General features: G+C 42.8%; 1 protein-coding gene across 3 annotated transcripts in view; it reads right to left on the bottom strand.

The window, feature by feature from the left end:
- Window positions 1–19,703, bottom strand: part of LOC120980116 (dipeptidase 2-like) — a 138,662-nt gene extending 118,959 nt beyond the window's left edge. The window contains exon 1 of one of the 3 annotated variants that reach the window (XM_040408991.1): window positions 19,581–19,703. Coding sequence is in view for 1 of the 3 variants with exons in the window: in XM_040408990.1 (XP_040264924.1) it covers window positions 612–629 (18 nt within the window). In the remaining 2 variants the exon portion in view is untranslated. Of the gene's footprint in view, window positions 1–611; window positions 730–19,580 lie in introns of those variants that run through there. The other 2 variants (XM_040408994.1, XM_040408990.1) reach the window with 2 other exon arrangements.
- Window positions 19,704–23,596: the final 3,893 nt, after the last annotated feature.

Genomic DNA, 23,596 nt, shown 5'->3' with positions numbered 1-23,596 from the left:
GTTTTACTGGCTCTATATCCTTTAGGCCACATGCACACGGCCGTAGCCCGGCCGTGCCCGTATTGCGGCCTACAAACAGCTGGTCCGCAATATACGGGCAACTGCTGTGTGCACACCGTATCACGGCTGCAGACCCATTCACTTGAACTACGGAGTGCTTCCGTGAGGTTTATCTCCGTGCCTCCACACTGCAAAAATTTGAAAAAAATTTTTGCGGTGCGGACGGATCACGGATCCATTCAAGTTGAATGAGTCTGCCTCCATCTGCGGCAACCACACGAATGCTGCCCGTGAATCGGGGACTGCACATGAAGGGGGCCACTGCAGATGAAGTAAGTGACTTGTGAACCCCTTACATTTGCTTAGTTAGAAACATACAAAAAACAAAAAAATAACTTGGACAATTGATTCACATTATTCACATCTTGCTAAGGGCCTCCCTACAGGCTAAGGCTCTGTTCACATTATGTGTATAGCTTCTGTTTAACGTACAGTTTTCCATACAGTGACATCTGACACCTATAGGGGCTCGCTATGAAAAAGAAAATTACAATTAACTTATGTCTATGGCTGGGTCTTCATTCTACACTGAAGCCTTCAGCAGGTCTTACCAAGAGTAACCAAGACATACAACCTGGTGCTTGTATAGAGGTGGGTAACCCTGATGCGGAATTGTGGGCTTCAGAGGGCACCAAAGAACATGGTAGTAGTAGTAAATCTTATCATGTGTTTCGGACATATCACCAGAGAACACTACACGAGGGAGCGCGCTTGTGTCTGTTTCCTGTGTTTCTAGAATTTGGTTCATCCTATTAAGGCAATTGTTATCTCTCGCTCCCAGTCACAACCTTCTCTCTGCACTTTTCGAGTGCATGCAACAGCATTTCTTCTTTTCTCCTCGTCATCACTTTCTCTAAACAATATCTCTATCTAGCATCAGCTTCTCCTGTACCTCTGCCTGACTAGAAGCAGAGGATGTGTGTGATACAGACACCACAGCATTTAGACCAGGCTTGCTCAACCTGCGGCCCTCCAACTGTTGCAAAACTACAACTCCCAGCATGCCTGAACAGCCTACAGCTATCGGCCTACAGCAGAGCATTGTGGGAGCTGTAGTTTTACAACAGCTGGAGGGCCGCAGGTTGAGCATGCCTGATTTAGACATACGTGATGAAGTGACACTGAGGAAACACTGGTGTGAAAAGCCCTTGATTGAACAGGGATGTGCTTGGTTGAAAATGTTGGTTGCTATTCTTCATAGAATCCCATTCACTTCTAATTCAGGCCAACCCCTATAAATAACAAAAAGGCCTGGGAAATTGGGAGGGCCAAGAGGCAATGTCTGTGTCCTCAGAGGTGTGAAGGAAGTTCTCTCCCAGCAATCACTTGCTCTCTAGAGGAGGACACCACTGCTATTACATGCAGCGATCTCCTCCGCAGCATGGGGAGGAGCGATCGCTATGCCATCGCTCGTCCCCATGGTGTATAGTGGTTTGCCGGCGGCAGATCCTTTTTAGACACCATGATCTGCCACCGGCAAATATGTCTAAAGATTTGGATTACCTGATGAACGAGCAATCAGCGGTAATATTACACTGCCAGATCATCGCTAAAGAGCATTCATGTGAACGCATGATAGCGATTATCTATAAAAAAAAATCAGGCAGTGTAATACAGGCTTTGTCCAAGTGAACTTTAGATTTAGATCAATGGCTGGAGATAAACTGATGTAGAGATCTCTGGACTCATCAAGGGCTAGTCGGAGGAAGAGTAGACCTCTTCCTTGCAGCAGCATCTGCACAATTGTTACAGTGGTCAAAGCACCAATGGCAACAATTGGATGCGAGGATGATGCAACCTGAAAACTAAAAGTGACCTTAAACGGTTATCCCATGATTAATGTAAAACTAAGGCATACAGCACATGACAATCTCTTTCTAACAAAGCCAGAACCAGCCCTGTACCCCACATGGATCCAGAGATCTCCACATTCATTGCTCTGCTAGATTTATATGAAGCTGAAAGCTCAAGGGACGTGTCCATGCTCTTCCTATCACAGCTCAGGAGGCGTGTCCATGATCCACCTATCACAGCACAGGAAGCGGCTAAAAGATTAAACTGAGCATGTGCGGCCATCTCAGGGAGGCGGACAAAGAAATAAGAAAAAGAACAAACAGCAGGTGGCGCTATATAGATACATTTTAGTGAATAACTCAGTGGCTATGCTAAATTTTTTTTATATATTCAATTACAAAAGTATTTAGATCCAGATGCTGGTTGAACTGTAGAATATTTTTCATGGGAAAGCCCCTTTAAGTTGTTGTGAGGGTGCAGAGGAGCACATGGTTGTTTAGCTTTCACACAGTGCTATGGTGGTTGCTCACGTGATGGTGCATCAGAAGGCACAGAATCCACAGGATAGGGGATAACTATCAGATTGGGAGAATGGGGGCCCCATACCCCTGCAGCCCCCTGAAAAGAACAGAGTGTTCAGTCATGCATGTGTGCGGCCATTCCATTAATTTCTATGGGAGTTCCTGATTAATTCATTCATTGATCTTGCGGTGGGTCCCCTTTTGCTCTGCTCTAGGGAGGGCCACGAGGCAATGAAGGCCATCTGTCCACCAGCTGAAGCTCAACAGAAGATGGGTGTTGCAACAGGACAACAACCAAAAGCATAGAAGTAAATCAAAAACAGAATGGCTTAAACAGAAGAAAATACGCCTTCTGGAGTGGCCCAGTCAAAGTCCTGACCTCAACCCCATTGAGATGCTGTGGCATGACCTCAAGAAAGCGATTCACACCAGACATCCCAAGAATATTGCTGAACTGAAACAGTTCTGTAAAGAGGAATGGTGAATAATTACTCCTGACCGTTGTGCACGTCTGATCTGCAACTACAGGAAACGTTTGGTTGAAGTTATTGCTGCCAAAGGAGGTTCAACCAGTTATTAAATCCAAGGGTTCACATACTTTTTCCACCTGCACTGTGAATGTTTACATGGTGTGTTCAATAAAAACATGGTAACATTTAATTCTGTGTGTTATTAGTTTAAGCAGACTGTGATTGTCTATTGTTGTGACTTAGATGAAGATCAGATCACATTTTATGAGTCCAATTTGTGCAGAAATCCATATCATTCCAAAGGGTTCACATACTTTTTCTTGCAACTGTACCTGTGATGCAAGAAAACAGTGTTAACCACTGAGCCACTAGACTGCCCGTACACTTTGCAGGGGTGCAGTATGCCAGTGTCTGTTAAAAAAACAAAAAAACAAACAAAAAAAAAACCATATCTATTATATATCTTAGGGCCCTTTCACACTTGCGTTCTTTTCTTCCGGCATAGAGTTCCGTCGTCGGGGCTCTATGCCGGAAGAATCCTGATCAGTTTTATCCTAATGCATTCTGAATGGAGAGAAATCCGTTCAGGATGCATCAGGATGTCTTCAGTTCCGGAACGGAACGTTTTTTGGCCAGAGAAAATACCGCAGCATGCTGCGCTTTTTGCTCCGGTCAAAAATCCTGAACACTTGCCGCAAGGCCGGATCCGGAATTAATGCCCATTGAAAGGCATTGATCCGGATCCGGCCTTAAGCTAAACGTCGTTTCGGCGCATTGCCGGATCCGACGTTTAGCTTTTTCAGAGTGGTTACCATGGCTGCCATGGTAAAGTCCTGGACGCTAAAGTCCTGGAAGCCATGGTAAAGTGTAGTGGGGAGCTGGGGAGCAGTGTACTTACCGTCCGTGCGGCTCCCCGGGCGCTCCAGAGTGACGTTAGAGCGTCCCATGCGCATGGATGACGTGATCCATGTGATCACGTGATCCATGCGCATGGGGCACTCTGACATCATTCTGGAGCGCCCGGGGAGCCGGACTGTAAGTATACTGCTCCCCCGCTCCTACTATGGCAGCCAGGACTTTAATAGCGTCATGGGTGCCATAGTAACACTGAACGCATTTTGAAGACGTATCCGTCTTCAAATGCTTTCAGTTCACTTGCGTTTTTCCGGATCCGGCGGGCACCTCCGGCAAATGGAGTGCACGCCGGATCCGGACAACGCAAGTGTGAAAGAGCCCTTAGTTTGTTTGACAACCTCACCGCGCCAGATCTGAACATAGAGTGGAGGCAGGTGCTGTCCTTGCAGTCCACAGGGTAGGCTGCCTGCCTCTTTCAACCAGTATTCTATACAGATCCTTGCATTACCAGATGCTAGCTAATGTTATACCCTGGCATCGTCGTGTCCACCATTGTAGACTGCCTAGGCTTTGGGCCAAAAGAGGTTTATGCCATGCTGTGCTGGTCTTCTTGTGGCCTCTATTTATAAGGGATTTTTACCATACTGAATTCAGTTCAGTTTTGTCAATGCGAAAGCGGTCAAGTGATATATCAATCTTGGCTGGAAGCGAGGTCAAAGTTTCCAAAAGTGCTTCACATGATGTGTTCTGTGTGTGTGTTCATGTCAGTGCATAGAGCACCCTGAGCTGCAGATATTACCCTGACAGCAGGGCACTTGTTTTAAAACCTCCTTCCCAGAATTGCCCCCCTCCATTTTTAGGGCCCTGTGCAGCTGCACAGGCAGCACATGCAATGTTCCTGCTCCTGCTGAGCATAATAGTGATGTAATTTCTTTTCACACAATAGGTGTGTAACATCCCAGAGTTATGTTACTAAACTCTTTCTCCCCGCTACATCCTGTTAAGTGTATGTATAATGTCATCCTGTGTAATTTATATCACTTTCCCAACAATGTGCATTATTCTCAGCCTGTTATGTATATTTGCTGTAATTTTTATGTACACCAGCAGGTGGCAGCAATGTATTCAGCAGGCCTTAGTTCAGTTTAATGTTTCTAGGCTGGAATAGTACATTCCAGTTTAGCCCCCCTCTGTGAGCAGAAGTGGGCTGGCCCATGTCCTGTCTCATGGGGAGGAAAGGAAGTTTCAGTTAGTGTACCAGCCCCCCCTGCTTGGGGAAGGCTGTGCTGGTAGGAGCTCCCAGAAATAGGGATCCCAACCCAGGATCTGTCTCGGCTGAGACCAAAGATCACCCATCCCCAGACTGAGCCTTCAGCCTCGGCTGGTTGACAAGCAAGCAGCACCTCCAGAAATACAGATCTCCAGGACGAAACATTCCCTGCGAGCAGTACTGTGAGTAACTTATCCAGAGACCAGGAGAAGCCAAATTCCTCCTCAGCTAGTCAGGCCCACACCAAGCAGAAGATAGAGCAGAAAACAGATTTCTGCCATATTTTCCAGGCACTTAGTATAGAAACAGAAGAGATATTGATCCCTGCCATACATTGCCAAATACCTGCTGGGACCTAAAGACTAATGCTGTATCTCATGTGGATTTATGCTGCCATTCTGTAAAGACAAGTTGGATTATGTTACCAGTCTGGATCTCATTTACTGCTACCAAAGTTCCTCAATTACTCCTACTAACAACACTCAATTTATTGCAAGTGAGCCAGGATCCAGGAGTCCAGCTGTACCAAGGTAAGAGACACCTTTGACACTACACAAAGACATTACCCCACTCTGGCATTCCTCACCTGGTACGTGAGTTATATCATCTTAAAGGGCCCTGCAACAGTACCCTGCGCAAACTGCAATTGGCGTCACGAAGAAATCATAGACTTTTATACACATATCCTGACCCACTGCATAATTGGCCACCGTACCATGCCCCGGCTCATTGCAGGTGCGAAAGTAAATATCTGAATTGACTTTATTTTTCTAAATGAATGACCCCGTATCATGCCAGTGCATGTCCTATACAGTACAGTCTGTACTAAGAGTAAAGGCAAAAGAAAACACAAGATAGAAGGGGGAGAGGGAATAATAGGCGGCTATTTCCTGTTCTGTACACGGGCAAGGTGCCACCAAGATTCCAGACTAGATCAAGAAAGAAGGTAAGAAAGGAAGAAACAGAAAATAATATACTGTAGATTCAGGTTGACTATTAATTCTAAGTTAGACTTGTAGCAGCACACTGTCTGCGCTGTACACAGGGCCCCGCCTTAAAATTTGATTTGGTTCCAATTCAATCAAAAATCAAGTTTGATTCTGTATAAATTCGAACCCAGTTAAAAGTGCTCTGATCACCTGGAGAAGCCCCTCTCCCTCTCTTTTGATTTTCCCTTATGGACTCACACAAAATTTGGGTTTGATAGAATCAGAACTTTTTCAAAACTTTTGTTCAAATTTCTAAATTTTACAGTTGTTTTATTCCTCTCTATTGCTGCATGATTGCTGGGAGTCTGTGTTGTGTATCGAGTACCTGTGTTGACGAATCTGGTAAAGCTCCACTTTGTGTAAACCCTGCAAATGTTCTAGTTTTCCAGCAAATCGTGAAACCGGCTAGATCTGAGGGCGTTATCCTGGTTTTTACCCTTTAAATTGTAACTTCCGTTTTATTTTTTTTATATCCTAATGGTATAGTACACCCTGCTGTATAAATACAAAGCTGTCTCTAGCTCGTACCAAACCAGAGATATGAGCAGCTAAAGCAGCCCCTCCCTGTCAGTGTGGAGGAGAATGAGGGAGCAGCTGCAGAGGCCATCTTAGGAAGATGCTGAAATAGGGGAACAATGAAATAGGGTTGCTAAGGGCTGAATACAGACATCAGAAAGGTAAAATTAACAGAAAATAAAGCAGTTACACTTTAATGCTTCTTTCACAGGTGCAGCTGTGCTCTACAGCAGGCTGTTCTGGCACAAAACGCCGGGAAGCAGCCGGATAAAAACAGTTGCATATTTGCTGGGTAGCCAAATACCGGCATATTTGTCTAGCCAAATACCGGCATATTTGCTGGGTAGCAGCCGGATCTCCACCGGACCCCATTACAGTAAATTGGGCCGGTGGCACTGCGATAACTTCTGGCGAAGCCGGTTCCAGAGAACTCTGGCAGGCTGTTCCCTGCCAGAACTGCCTGGTGGACAGCTCTGCTGCAAATGTAAAACTAGACTACCCTCTATACAAGGGTCTGGTCTTCGCTGCAGGGGAGCCACCACGCCGCTACCTCTTCGAACAGTCCCGGTGTAGTTGGCATCTGACACAACAGGTCAGAACCACCAGTGCAAGACATGAAAAGCACAGGCAAGATCGTAAACAGAACCAGGCAAGGACTGACAGGCAGAACACAAGTGAATCCAAGGCAAAACACGAACAGAACCAGACTTCGGACAAACAGACACAGAACATGCAAAATCCATGGAACAGACATCAGGACACAGTTCAGGGACAGGACACTAGGAAATAGTTCAGACACAACAGGTCCAGAAGCAGGAACTTAGTAAGACAGATCAGACAAGACCTAGAACTGGGAAATCATTGGCAAACAGAACTAGAACAGAGAATACAGTCCACACACAGAACAGACTCAAGAGCACAGTGAACAGAACCAGCACAACAGATAAAGTCAGAAGGTCAACAAACTTCACAGAATTCAGACACAGAGAGAACGCGCAAAAATCCAACAGGTGTCACAGATCAGCGGCTGTGAACCCACTGTGCCACTGACTAGAAATACTTTGGAGGGGAGTAACTAAGCAGATACCCGGATTTCACTAGAGCCTCAGATGGTGAGGATAGGCTTGACCATCGGCAATTGCCAGGGGCTACTCCAGAGCATAAACCAGTCAGTAGCAGCTGGTCCAGGCAGACCAGAAGGTACCTGCAAAGGAACTGATAGTACAGATGTGGTCAGACACCAGGAGCAACAAGACAGGAACCGAAGGAAGAGGCAGAGACGTAGTCAGAACAAGCAATGGGTCAGGGTAGGCGGCACAGGAACAAGGTCAGACAATCTGGGTCGGCAACGGGAGAGGCGATGCAAGAAGGCAGGGATCAGAGGATAAACGGATTCCAGGAACGAAGTATGAAGTCAAGAACACGAGTGGTACGCAAGCTCTTTAGCACAAGATTTGGAACTTGACTCTGAGGCGTCTGGAAAAAGGGCTGAGCCACTTAAATACCTGCAGGAGAACCAAGGTAGCTTAATGAGATCACATGACATGACTCAACCCCACCAAGGGAGTGATGCGTACTACCACATCAGCAGCCGAGTACAAGCAGTGTCCAGGTTAAATGGAAGTTGTGGAGCGGAATCCACATAGGTAATGCCAACTGCACAGGCAGAGTCCAGAGCTGCAACAGAGGCTGGAAGTAGAGATCACAGATGAGCATGGCGCCCGGGACCACGGTGATGAGTGGGGGAACAGTGCTGCACAGAGGTTGCTGTTACACAAGGAAATAGTTCTGGAAATATACATTAGTCAAATATACATATACATCGGGGACGTGATGACGTAGATAGGGTGCTTCACGCCCTCCTCCTCTCCTCCTGCCACGTTCCACAGCACCTCCCATTCCTCGCGTGTCCGGTGTTTGGAGCTGCGCCCGGGCTCTGGATTCACTTAAAGACCTGTTCTGCTAGTTCTCCTGTCTAACCGTGGCGGATCGCTGCGGAGGCCACCTGCCTGCCCGTTGAATACGGATCTGATGAATGTTTGGCTGCCCGCAATCACAACGAGGTCTCCTTATCGCCTGCTGCCTACCCTGTATGAAGGTTTGCCCGACTGGACCTGACCTTCCTAGGGATTTCTCTGGTCTCCTGCCCTTTGCCCATTTCTGTCTCCCGGATCCTATAGATTGTACCACGGCTTGTGCTCCGGCTGTTGCTCCTCCGACCCCCCTTGCCTCCTACGTGGATTACTATACCTGCTCCTCTCCTCTGCTTTCTGTGCTGCGTCTTCCTGAGCTGAAGAATCCTGCTGATTGGTGAGATTTTTCCTTTTTGGACTTGTCTTTTGTTTTTTTTTGTTTTTTTGTGGGGTGCTAAAGGATTCTTCTCTAACAAACTAACATATAAGTAGTATCCTCTAAAACAGATTGACATATAAGTACACTATTTAAAAAGAGGGAAAAAGTGAAATTGAAGAAAAGGGGGGAAAGAGGAGGGAGGAGAAAGAAAGAAAAAAGGGAAAAAGCGGAGAAAAAAAAGTAAGAAAAAGGGAGAAGAAGACCAAAAAAAAGGGAAAACAGGGGGGAAAAAAGAGGAGAAAAAGTAAAAGATGAAAGAGAGGGGGAGGAAAAAAAAAGGAAAAAAATATAAGAAATGGGCCCTAAGCAAAATAGGCGTTCAGCGGATTTTTCCGTGGCAAAATCAGCCCAGAGACCTTTGGAATCAGCAAAAATTGATCAGTTTCTGAATTCTCCAAAGATCAATACCAGAGCAGAACAAAAATGTTGAATCTTCCCCTATAAAAGAAATATTGCTGTCAGTAAAAAAAAAAAAAAGGGGAATTAATACAGGGCATTTCAAGGCAGCTCGGGGCAATCCAGTCTGATATAGTCCTGATTAGGGATGATGTATCGAAGATTCGTGATAGAGTTAACAACATAGAAAAGTCCATGGGCGCTTTACAGAATGAACTTAAAAAATCAAAAACTGAAATTTCTACCCTAAAGACAGACTTTAACCTGCTCAAAAAAAAAGTTGTAGATCTGAAGGACAGGTCAAGGAGATGTAACGTGAGAATTCTGGGGTTACCTGAGGAAAAAAATCCTGCTCAAATGAGACAAATGTTGATCTTGGAGAAGTTTGGAAAATAAAATGTTATTGAGAAGAGCAAGGGAGTGCTTTCCTATTTTATATAATGGGAACAGATTGGCATTTTTTCCGGACTTTTCCAAGGAGATTCAAGAAAAGAGGCGTACTTTTACTGCGGTTAAAAAAACATTTACAGGAAAAGTATATTAAGTATTCATTTGCTTATCCAGTTAAACTTCGGATGATCTTTAATAATGAAACTAATTTTTTTGATTCTTCTGACTTTGTTATGAATTGGCTTGACCGGAATAATATTTGATTGGCTTCACTTTCCTTTTTTTACTGATTGGTAGCAGTGGTGGGGCTGGGTGATAGTGAGAGGGGGAGGGATGGTCTTAGGTGAGAGATCTGTTGCAGAATGTGGCGGTGGATTTGGGGGGGTTAAATTTACTTTTTGGGGAGAGTGGGGGGGAAAGAGGGTATGGGGGGGGGCTTGTGATGCTCATAGGCTAAGGAGAGAGGGGTTGGGGCTATTGGAAGCTTTCAGGGTTTGGGACTCTTTTGGTTGATTTAATGTTAGAATCTTAACTTGGAACGTTCGGGGTCTGGGTGATAAATTAAAGAGACAAGCTATTTTTGATCTGGTACAGAGATATCTTCCAGCTATTGTCTGTTTGGTGGAAACCCATCTTACTGAGGAGACTTCTCAGTGTGTCAACATGGGATGGGCTACCCAGACTTATCATTCTACTTTTACAGTTTTTATACATAGGGCGATTGATTATGTCTGTGAGGCATCCTCTGTTGACAGGCAGGGGAGATATGTTTTTTATATGGTAAACTTGCTGGAAAATTATGTATTTTGGCCTTTGTCTATATTCCACCTCCCTTCTCCCTATATGTACTTAACTCTTTGCTTACTTTTATGGAGCAATGGCCTGAATGTCTCTCGTTAGTTATTGGGGACTTTAATTGTGTCATTAATCCTACTACAGATAGGATCTCTATGGAGGAACTGCCATACTTTTCTCCGGGGGTCACCCTTAGCCCGATTCTGTCCGGAATCCGGCTTTGGGGACTTTTGGGGATGCTTAGGGCAAGGAAGAAGAGCCTACTCTTGCGTAAGCAAATCTGGAAAATCTATGTCCAGGATAGATCTGGCCTTAATAAATAAAAAATATATGAGATATGCAAAACAGATGAAATATGAGGCCAGGTCTCTCTCGGACCACATACCTCTTTCCCTTGAGTTATGCATGGCTGATGACAAAGATATGGTAAGACCCCCCATTTAGATTAAATCCCTACTGGATGTCGGTAATGGATAATCATGGTACATACTCAGATTGGGTCACTGTCACTAGTGGAGTACCTCAGGGGTCAGTATTGGGCCCTATTCTCTTCAATATATTTATTAATGATCTTGTAGAAGGCTTGCATAGTAAAATATCAATTTTCGCAGATGACACTAAACTGTGTAAAGTAATTAACACTGAAGAGGACAGTATACTGCTACAGAGGGATCTGGATAGATTGGAGGCTTGGGCAGATAAGTGGCAGATGAGGTTTAACACTGAGAAATGTAAAGTTATGCACATGGGAAGGAATAATGCAAGTCACCCGTACATACTAAATGGTAAAACACTCGGTAACACTGACATGGAAAAGGATCTAGGAATTTTAATAAACAGCAAACTAAGCTGCAAAAAACAGTGTCAGGCAGCGGCTGCCAAGGCCAATAAGATAATGGGTTGCATCAAAAGGGGCATAGATGCCCGTGATGAGAACATATTCCTACTACTTTACAAATCACTGGTCAGACCACACATGGAGTACTGTGTACAGTTCTGGGCTCCTGTAAACAAGGCAGACATAGCAGAGCTGGAGAGGGTCCAGAGGAGGGCAACTAAAGTAATAACTGGAATGGGGCAACTACAGTACCCTGAAAGATTATCAAAATTAGGGTTATTCACGTTAGAAAAAAGACGACTGAGGGGAGATCTAATTACTATGTATAAATATATCAGGGGGCAGTACAGAGATCTATCCCATCATCTATTTATCCCCAGGACTGTGACTGTGACAAGGGGACATCCTCTGCGTTTGGAGGAAAGAAGGTTTGTACACAAACATAGAAAAGGGTTCTTTACGGTAAGAGCAGTGAGACTATGGAACTCTCTGCCTGAGGAGGTGGTGATGGTGAGTACAATAAAGGAATTCAAGAGGGGCCTGGATGTATTTCTGGAGTGTAATAATATTACAGGCTATAGCTACTAGAGAGGGGTCGTTGATCCAGGGAGTTATTCTGATTGCCTGATTGGAGTCGGGAAGGAATTTTTTATTCCCCTAAAGTGAGGAAAATTGGCTTCTACCTCACAGGGTTTTTTTTGCCTTCCTCTGGATCAACTTGTAGGATGACAGGCCGAACTGGATGGACAAATGTCTTTTTTCGGCCTTATGTACTATGTTACTATGTTACTAATTCAACAGGAAATTGTGCGGTTTTGGGAGATTAATTATAATTCAGCTAAGACCCAACTAGAGAAAATAAGGTACAGTTTCTGTTCAAATATTTGACCCTCTAGCGCTGCAAAATCCTGGACACAAGTGAGCAAAAGTCCACACAATAAAATAGAAGAAAAATGGATTGCGCTGCAGGAGAGTATGCTAGAAATAATCAAAGTCACAAAGTTATTTGTATTTTCTTCCTATGTAAATCTTTGGTCATATGGATTCATCCATGTACATCAAACACAAACTGGAATGTAGAGTTCTGAAATAGAATAGAAACCGCACGATGGTGTAGTAACTTCTAAAAGAGTGCAACCTAGATACAGGTTATACTCACAAAACTCAGATGGTAATAAGCGTAGAGGACCGGCTCAGCGCTGTCAAGGACCCAGGAGCTGCACACCTCAGATGCGGTTCACCAGACCAGACGGACGGATAGAATCTTGAATCGTTTCCACAAGCACAGGCCGGATCTCCAAGTGAGAACCACTTAGGCAGAATGTCAGACTTTACACTCCTCAAAGTCTCGGAAGAAAGATATCAACCAATGGTGAAGTACATACCACAAGGTTGAATAAAAAATGGATTTATTATACTCACAAACACCGCAAGTTTTGGAGCAAATTTAAAACAAGTACATGTTACTTGTTTTAAATTTGCTCCAAAACTTGCGGTGTTTGTGAGTATAATAAATCCATTTTTTATTCAACCTTGTGGTATGTACTTCACCATTGGTTGATATCTTTCTTCCGAGACTTTGAGGAGTGTAAAGTCTGACATTCTGCCTAAGTGGTTCTCACTTGGAGATCCGGCCTGTGCTTGTGGAAACGATTCAAGATTCTATCCGTCCGTCTGGTCTGGTGAACCGCATCTGAGGTGTGCAGCTCCTGGGTCCTTGACAGCGCTGAGCCGGTCCTCTACGCTTATTACCATCTGAGTTTTGTGAGTATAACCTGTATCTAGGTTGCACTCTTTTAGAAGTTACTACACCATCGTGCGGTTTCTATTCTATTTCAGAACTCTACATTCCAGTTTGTGTTTGATGTACATGGATGAATCCATATGACCGAAGATTTACATAGGAAGAAAATACAAATTACTTTGTGACTTTGATTATTTCTAGCATACTCTCCTGCAGCGCAATCCATTTTTCTTCTAAGACCCAACTAGTATGGGATGCATTCAAGGCCTTTATGAGGGGGGTTTTCGTTAGTAACATCTTTAATTTAAGGAAAGGGTATAGTATTAAGGAGAAGGCTCTAAAAGAAGCAGAGACATCAGCCATGAATGACTTTTCTAGTAACAAGATAGAAGTAAATAGAAAATCTATGCAGAATGCAAGTTAAGCATACTCCAATTTTTTTTGCTTGATAAGGCCCAGCAGAGGCTATTTTTCAAGGGTCAGAAATACTTTATCAGGTCGCCCGGGAAAACTCTCGTCGAGGTTGATTTCCAATCAAGATGATAAAAAACAGATAGGTAGCATCCACCTAATAGATGGTAGAATTGTTAATGATCAAGAGTCTATAAAGGGGATTTTTCTGAATCATTTTTCAGATTTATATAAAGCAGATACCAATATTACGGATGAAATTATGGATTTACAGTATATCTGGATGCTATTTCTTTTCCAGTTTATACAGACATTCAGAGGGAATCGCCTGAGGTAGATTTTTCCCTACAAGAAGTAGAGGCTGCAATTTAAGCATGCTCCGGTAATTCCTTTCCTGGGTCAGATGAATTTCCAGATTAATTCTATCGTAGATATAGGGAGGTTATTCTCCCTAGTCTACTGAAGGTATTTGTTGATTAATTAAAAGATGGGACTTTACCGGAATCAATGACAGAAGCTGTAATAATATTAATATTAAACAAAGGTAAGGATCCTTTGGATTTGGGGTCATATAGACCTATAGCCCTACTGAATACCGATGTGCAGCTTCTTTCAAGGATTCTCACTACAAGACTTTCTAGGTCATTTCTTCAATTATACATCCAGACCAGAATGGGTTTATTCCAAATAAGGGTACCCATTATAATCTCCATTGGCTGTTTACTAACATTCAGTCTCCCAGGAGGGTCTCTCGCTCCATCCTGTCCTTGGATGCTTCCAGGGCTTTTGACAGGGTGGAGATTCCTTTGGAAGGTTTTGGGTAGGATGGGGTTTGGAGACAGATTTATAGATATGATCAAATTGTTGTATAGATCTCCTCTGGCAAGATTAAACATTACAGGGAGTGCAGAATTATTAGGCAGGTTGTATTTTTGAGGATTAATTTTATTATTGAACAACAACCATGTTCTCAATGAACCCAAAAAACTCATTAATATCAAAGCTGAATATTTTTGGAAATAGTTTTTAGTTTGTTTTTAGTTTTAGCTATTTTAGGGGGATATCTGTGTGTGCAGGTGACTATTACTGTGCATAATTATTAGGCAACTTAACAAAAAACAAATATATACCCATTTCAATTATTTATTTTTACCAGTGAAACCAATATAACATCTCAACATTCACAAATATACATTTCTGACATTCAAAAACAAAACAAAAACAAAATCAGTGACCAATATAGCCACCTTTCTTTGCAAGGACACTCAAAAGCCTGCCATCCATGGATTCTGTCAGTGTTTTGATCCGTTCACCATCAACATTGCGTGCAGCAGCAACCACAGCCTCCCAGACACTGTTCAGAGAGGTGTACTGTTTTCCCTCCTTGTAAATCTCACATTTGATGATGGACCACAGGTTCTCAATGGGGTTCAAATCAGGTGAACAAGGAGGCCATGTCATTAGATTTTCTTCTTTTATACCCTTTCTTGCCAGCCACGCTGTGGAGTACTTGGACGCGTGTGATGGAACATTGTCCTGCATGAAAATCATGTTTTTCTTTAAGGATGCAGACTTCTTCCTGTACCACTGCTTGAAGAAGGTGTCTTCCAGAAACTGGCAGTAGGACTGGGAGTTGAGCTTGACTCCATCCTCAACCCGAAAAGGCCCCACAAGCTCATCTTTGATGATACCAGCCCAAACCAGTACTCCACCTCCACCTTGCTGGCGTCTGAGTCGGACTGGAGCTCTCTGCCCTTTACCAATCCAGCCACGGGCCCATCCATCTGGCCCATCAAGACTCACTCTCATTTCATCAGTCCATAAAACCTTAGAAAAATCAGTCTTGAGATATTTCTTGGCCCAGTCTTGACGTTTCAGCTTGTGTGTCTTGTTCAGTGGTGGTCGTCTTTCAGCCTTTCTTACCTTGGCCATGTCTCTGAGTATTGCACACCTTGTGCTTTTGGGCACTCCAGTGATGTTGCAGCTCTGAAATATGGCCAAACTGGTGGCAAGTGGCATCTTGGCAGCTGCACGCTTGACTTTTCTCAGTTCATGGGCAGTTATTTTGTGCCTTGGTTTTTCCACACGCTGCTTGCGACCCTGTTGACTATTTTGAATGAAACGCTTGATTGTTCGATGATCACGCTTCAGAAGCTTTGCAATTTTAAGAGTGCTGCATCCCTCTGCAAGATATCTCACTATTTTTGACTTTTCTGAGCCTGTCAAGTCCTTCTTTTGACCCATTTTGCCATTGGAAAAGAAGTTGCCTAATAATTATGCACACCTAATATAGGGTGTTGATGTCATTAGACCACACCCCTTCTCATTACAGAGATGCACATCACCTAATATGCTTAATTGGTAGTAGGCTTTCGAGCCTATACAGCTTGGAGTAAGACAACATGCATAAAGAGGATGATGTGGTCAAAATACTCATTTGCCTAATAATTCTGCACGCAGTGTATATTGTACAAACCCAAGGAGATGTTTTCTAAGAAACTGCTGAAGTTTTGCAGTTTCCACCTTTTTTTCACAGTGCTCTGAGTGTCTATTGAATTGAATTGGTGTTAAGCCAAACCTCTAGTGCACAGATAGATAGATAGATAGATAGATAGATAGATAGATAGATAGAGTGAAAGACATAGGATTCAGTCCCCAGCTGAAGATGGAGGGACTGGGTGTTGATGTCATTAGACCACACCCCTTCTCATTACAGAGATGCACATCACCTAATATGCTTAATTGGTAGTAGGCTTTCGAGCCTATACAGCTTGGAGTAAGACAACATGCATAAAGAGGATGATGTGGTCAAAATACTCATTTGCCTAATAATTCTGCACTCCCTGTAATGGGAGTTTGACAATGAGCTTTGCTTTGAATAGGGGTACTCGCCAGGGCTGTTCTCTCTCCCCATTGTTATTCGATATTTTTATTGAGCCCTTAGCCCTGGCTGTTAGGCAAGATTCCAAGATTGAAGGGTTTGGAGCATGGGGGGTGGAGGACCGCATTTCCTTATATGGGGATGATGGCTTATTTTTTTATAGATCATACTAATACAACTCTTCCAAGACTCATCCATATAGTTAATTCAAGATGGTGATTTTGCCCTAGATCCTCTATATCCTTAGGAATTCACCTATTTGGATAGATGATACGTTTTCTAAGCTTATCAAGAGAATTATTAATGATTTGTTGTGGGGAAGAAATAGGGTAAGGCTTAAGCTGGAATATCTATACAAGCCCTTGGATCAGGGAGGTTTGAATCTTTCCTAGTTTAAGGGCTATTTTATAGCTGGGCAACTGTGGCTATACTGTGAATGGAAAAAAAGTGTATTGTGTACCACTCTGGTGAGGAGATCCCCGTATAGCAACATATTCACATTATTGGAATCGGGGCAATTGATTAATATGCAACTTGAGTATAGAGAGGCTTAAATATTACTATCTAAGGCATGGGACACTATTAGAAGATGGCTGGGAATAACAGGATCACTTCAGTGTACTCACCTCTGGTATAATTTTCAATTACAGGCTTTAGATAAAATAGCCGGGGACCAGTATTGGCAAAAAAATAATATTTTATATGTAGCACAAGTAGTGAAGAATGGAGAGATACTTCCGTTCTCAGTGTTAGCACAAACTGAGACTATAGTTGGTCTGTCCTGGTTTAAATATTTTCAACTATGTTCGGCACTTTCTAGTGTAAAAAATAAATCACTGTTGGAGATAGATATTTCTACCTCCTTAAATGATTTTTTAGGGAATTTAGATCACAAAGTTAAGGTTGCACATTTGTATACATTTTTACTCAAGGCACTAAAAAATAAAACACAATCACGAGGACAAAGGTCCTGGGGAGTTGATTGCCCAAGCATCCAATTAAAAGGGATGGGGAAATATATTAGCGAATTTGAGTTTAATATCACATAACTTTAATCAGGTAGTGATACAATTTAATATTCTACATAGATTATATCTCACACCTTTATGGCTCAATAAATGTGGGTTAAGAGATAGTTCTAAGTTTCCACGGTGTGGCCTCTTTGGGGCTGACCATCTACACATGTTCTGGTCCTGTCCAGAATTAAAAGAATACTGGTTGGCGATTAATAACTTTATTAATCAGAAATTGAGACTCCCGTTTCCATTTATGGTTGAATGTTGCATATTGTGTGATCTCTCTAAGGTAAATTGCCAGTATAGGAAGATTCTTTTGAATAGAATATTGTCCTTAGCTAGACTTCTGATCACTCGAGTTTGGTTCTCACAAGATAAATTTGGTTAATAGGGTTAAAAACTATGAGAATGTCCTACAGTATATAGGCAAAGAAACAGTCAGGAGAAGTGGACTAAGATATGGGAGTCTTGGAAGCCATAATCCTCCTCGCCCCCAATTGTATGTTTCTACTATTGTTGTCTGAGTGGGATCATGGAGGGTCTTTGAGACGCATCGCAAGGGTAGGGTGGGCTGGGAAATGGGTGATTATGGGGAATTGAAAATAATAATAATTTCATAATGTAATTTTGAATGGTTTGTATATTTTTTTTACTAATAAAGATTAAAATGGAAAAAAAATATACATATACATTATAAATATATACCGTATTTTCCGCCCTATAAGACGCACCCGCCCATAAGACGCACCTAGGTTTTAGAGGAGGACAATAATAAAAAAATATTTTTCATTAGACCTCAGATCAGACCTCAGCTAAGAGCCCCAATCAGACCCTCAATGTTAATAAGACCCCAACAAGGCCTCAGCTCAGACCCCAATGTGAATGACGCCCAATCAGACCTCATATCAGCCCCAAGCAGCCCCCACTGCTTCTCATATTAGCCCCAAGCAGCCCCCATTGCATCATATCAGCCTTCTGTAGCCCCATTGCCTCATATGAGCCCTCTGTAGCCCCCCATTGCCTCTCATATTGCCTCATATGAGCCTTCTGTAGCCCCCATTGCCTCTCATATTGCCCCATGGCCTCATGTGAGCCCTCTGTAGCCCCCCACTGCCTCTCATATTGCCCCCATGGCCTCATATGAGCCCTCTGTAGCCCCCCATTGCTTCTCATATTGCCCCCATTGCCTCATAGGAGCCCTCTGTAGCCCCCTATTGCCTCTCATTTTTGGCACCAGCGCCCTATGTTTAAGAAAATAAATAAACCACTTACCTCTCCTGCTCCTGTACACCACCGCTCCTCACCGCCCGCTCTCTGTCTTTTTCCTGTTGTCGGCTTTGCTGTGAACCGGCGCGCACAGCGTGAGGTCATAGAGCGCCCTCACGCTGTGCGCAGCCACTGCACAGCCGACAGCCGAGGACCAGGAAGCAGTGAGTACAGAGCATTCACCAGCAAGGATCAAACCAGGCCCCCCCCACAGAACAGAAGGGTTTCCGCCTAAACTCAGTTTCAATGACCCATGGGGTAGAGGGTAGGGTCCTGACCAAGTTTTCACCCTCAGTAGAAGAGGGGATGATCCCAACTGGACCCCCTCTTGCCCTGGGCCCCATAGCAGTCGCATGGTCTGCCGCTATGGTAGTTACGCCCCTGCACATATACATATATATTATAAATACATAATATCATGCATATATACATTACACATATACATTATAAATTATATTATAAATATACATTACAAGTATAAATATACATTAGTCAAACAGATGCAGACAAAGGATCAAGGAACACTGGGGGTCATTTACTAACATTTTTGCTTTTTATGCACTTTCAAAACCCCCATGTGACAATATTTTGTCACAGGGGTGTTTTTATGCTTTCCTCACCACTAGTGGTGGCAGCTAGCTAACTATAGTTTTATCCTGACAACAGGCAGAAAAGAGGAGTAAAAACAACTCCAGTAGTTTTTACTCCAGGTGCGCACCTCGTCATAAATTACAGGTAGGTGACTATTAGGCGCAATACTGAACTGAGGAGATATACAAGGACATTGCCACTAATTCACGCCCAGGACGCACACAGTAGTGGCAACATGAACCACCATAGAAACAATGGCCCAAAATCACCCCCACAACAAGCCAGCGCCGGAGCGCAGAGTACAGTGGCACTAGCGCAATGTCATTGTAACACAGGTTTGTACTTTTTTAGTCAACAGTAAAAAAAAATCTTGCAGCATGAGTTACTTATTACACAAAAAGTTGCATTCAATTAAATTGGCTTACCTGTGATTTGGATAAAACCAAACTGAAAGGCTATTTCCAAATTCTGATGTTTGTGCTTTTCAGTCACTCATCCTATAAACGAGCCGATTCTGGGAATGGAATGAAACGTGAAAAACAACCAGCTTATCCTTACAGATAATCCTTTATCTAGTGTATGCAGCTTGTGTAGTTCCTATTTACCAGCAGATCTGCAAGTAGAGAGACCGTAAAGGGTTTCTTAACCCTTTAAAGGGGTTGGCTGTTATGCAAGCGGGTGTGGACCCACTGTGCCACTGACTGACTCTATATCTTTTTACCCTATAGAGATGCGGACATGCACGGCTAGATCGCCACTAGCATGTCTGCAATATACCTGTCCCATATCTCTGAGTGGTTTTATTGAGTGTAAAAAATGATTTTATATATATATGTAAATCAGCCTGGTAAGGAGCCCAAGGGGCTGTAGTAACCGTTCTGGAGCCCAGCCATGTTCCCTGTGAAGGAGCCCAGCACCGTCCTGCGTCCTCCGAATCTCCTCCTTGTTCACGAAGTCAGGTCACCGTAATCTCGCAATGCACGAGCTCGTGCATGCGCAGTAGCGGCATAGTGTTCCTTCGCTGTGCTGGTATCAGCCTCAGGGAAGAAACTGCGCATGCGCAAGCTCGTGCTCTGCGAGATTACGGCGATCTGACTTCGTGAGCAAGGAGGAGATTGCTGGATACAGGCGGTGCTGGGCTCCTTCTCAGGGGGCGTGGCTGGGCTCCAGAACGGTTAGTACAGCCCCTTGGGCTCTTTACCAGGCTGATTTACAAATATATAAAATAATTTTTTACACTCAATAAAACCACTCAGAGATATGGGACAGGTATATTGCGGACATGCTAGCGGCGATCTAGCCATGCATGTCCGCATATCTATAGGGTAAAAAGAGGTGACAGAATCCCTTTAAATACCTGCTGCAATCCAGCCATAGGGTGGTAAGACAGAGGACGTGTATGTGTTGCCTCATAGGTGAAGAGAGACACACCCACGCAAGCTCAAACACCAGTGCAAGTCTCCAGCAGGAAGGAAACTCTGGCATGGAGCACAGATAGCATAGTTAAGCTACCTGCTGCCTGCGTTTGTCAGCACGGCACGCAGAAGGGAAAGAAAGAGCCCGGCGCCCCTGCCCACAGTTAGGGGCAGCAGCGCCGGTACGGACCGCTGGGCTAACAGTACCCCCCATCTTACACCCCTCTCCTCAGGCCTGGTCCTGGACAATAATTTTTCAGAAGAAGAGGTGCGTTAATATTTTCTCTAGGTTCCCAAGATGCCCACCAAAATAGTACCAATCTAACCATCACCTCATCCCTCAAAAAATGAGCCCCTACCTAAGACAATCGCCCAAAAAATAAAAACTATGGCTCAGAATATGGAGACACTAAAACATCATTTTTTTTGTTTTAAAAAAGCTGTTATTGTGTAAGTAAATTAAAAAAAAGTATACATATTAGGTATCGCCGCGTCCGTATCAACCAGCTCTATAAAAATATCACATGACATAACCCCTCAGGTGAACACCGTAAAAAAATTTTTTGTCACCTTACATCACAAAAAGTGTAATAGCAAGCGATCAAAAAGTCATACGCACCCCAAAATAGTGCCAATCAAACTGTCATCTCATCCAGCATAAATCATACCCTACCCAAGATAATCACCTAAAAACTGAAAACACTATGTCTCTCAGACCATGGAAACACTAAAACATGATTTTTTTGTTTCAAAAATGAAATCATTGTGTAAAACTTACATAAATAAAAAAAGTAGACATATTAGGTATCGCCGCATCCATATTGACGGACTCTATAATCATATCACATGAACTAACCCCTCAGGTGAACACCGTAAAAAAAAAAAAAAAAACAGTGTAAAAGAAGCAATTTTTGGTCACCTTACATCACTAAAAGTGTAATAGCAAGCAATCAAAAAGTCATACGCACCCCAAAATAGTGCCAATCAAACCATCATCTCATCCCGCAAAAATCATAGCCTACCCAAGATAATCGCCCAAAAACTGAAAAAATTATGGCTCTCAGACTATGGAGACACTAAAACATTATTTTTTTTGTTTAAACAATGAAATCATTGTGTAAAACTTACATAAATAAAAAATAGTTTACATATTAGGTATCGCCGTATCCGTGACAACCTGCTCTATAAAAATACCACATGATCTAACCTGTCAGATGAATGTTGTAAATAACAAAAGAAAAGTGCCAAAACAGCTATTTCTTGTTGCCTTGACTCACAAGGTTTCTACTCCAAATGGGACATGGTGTCAAAAAAACAGTCCAGCATAATCTGCCTTCCAAAAACCGTATGGCATTCCTTTCCTTCTGTGCCCTGCTGTGTGCTCGTACAGCATTTTATGACCACATATGGGGTGTTTCTGTAAACTACAGAATCAGGGCCATAAATATTGAGTTTTGCTTGGCTGTTAACCCTTGCTTTGTAACTGGAAAAAAATTATCAAAATGGAAAATCTGCCAAAAAAGTGAAATTTTGAAATTTTATCTCTATTTTCCATAAATTCTTGTGGAACACCTAAAGGGTTAACAAAGTTTGTAAAATCAGTTTTGAATACCTTGAGGGGTGTAGTTTCTAGAATGGGGCTATTTTTGGGTGGTTTCTATTATGTAAGCCTCACAAAAAGACTTCAGACCTGAACTGGTCCTTAAAAAGTGGGTTTTTGAAAATTTCTGAAAAATTTCAAGATTTGCTTCTAAACTTCTAAGCCTTGTAACATCCCCAAAAAATAAAATTTCATTCCCCAAATGATCCAAACATGAAGTAGACATATGGGGAATGTAAAGTAATAACTATTTTTGTAGGTATTACTATGTATTATAGAAGTAGAGAAATTGAAACTTGGAAATCTGCAAATTTTTCAACATTTTTGGTAAATTTGGTATTTTTTTTATAAATAAAAATGAATTTTTTGGACTCCATTTTACCAGTGTCATGAAGTACAATATGTGATGAAAAAACGGTCTTAGAATGGCCTGGATAAGTCAAAGCGTTTTAAAGTTATCACCACATAAAGTGACACTGGTCAGATTTGCAAAAAATGGCCTGGTCCTTAAGGTGAAAATGGGTTAAGTAAAAAACATTTTTTTTTTTGCATTGTCATATCCCCCCATTATCACACATCACACCTATCATATCCTACCCTTCAACACATCACATATCATATCACACCAATCTTTTTTAATATTTTCATCTACAGTGCTGTGTGAGGGTTTGTTTGTATGTTTGTACTGCTTGGTGAACTGTAGTTTTTATTAGCACCATTTTAGGGTACATACTACCTTTTGGTCACTTGTTATTCAAGGGGGTCAAGATTACTAAAAAAAACTGCAAATCTGGCATTTTTTTCATTACGTGTTACCAACGCAGAATAATTATTTTTATACTTTAATCTTTTGGACATTTTCAGCCACAGGGATACCAATTATATTTAAGTTTAACATTTTTTTTTTTTATCATTTAGTGAGATAGGCCAGAAAACTGATAGCTGGGGAAAATGGGGATTGCAGTTGAAATCCAGGACATACGGATGTAGCAATCCTCATTTTGATTCTTAATGAGTTAAAGGGGTTATCCAGGAATTTGATATTAATGGCCTATCCTCAGGAAAGGTCGCCAATATCAGGTAGGTGGGGTACAACTCCCGGCACCCCAGCCGATCAGCTGAGGCCACTGAGGTCACTTGAGCTCCCGTGAACGCTGCGGTCTTTTCACAGCTTATCAAACCCAGCTCCATCCATTGTACAGCGGCTGTGCTTGGTATTGCAGCTAAGCACCATTCACTTGAATAAATATGAGATGAGCCTAGGCCACGTGACCGATGACATCACTGGCCTAGATCTGATATTGATAACCTATCCTGAGGTAAGTCCATCAATATTATATTCCCAGATAACCCCTTTAAGTAAACAATGGCAATAAACCTTTTTCAATAGCTTTTGTGACATGATATCACACAGTCTAGAACTGCT

The sequence above is a fragment of the Bufo bufo genome, chromosome 10 (genome assembly GCF_905171765.1).
Source record: "Bufo bufo chromosome 10, aBufBuf1.1, whole genome shotgun sequence".
Classification (NCBI taxonomy): domain Eukaryota; kingdom Metazoa; phylum Chordata; class Amphibia; order Anura; family Bufonidae; genus Bufo; species Bufo bufo.
Note: the sequence above shows the minus strand (reverse complement) of the source record. Positions and strands in the feature narration are given on the sequence as shown.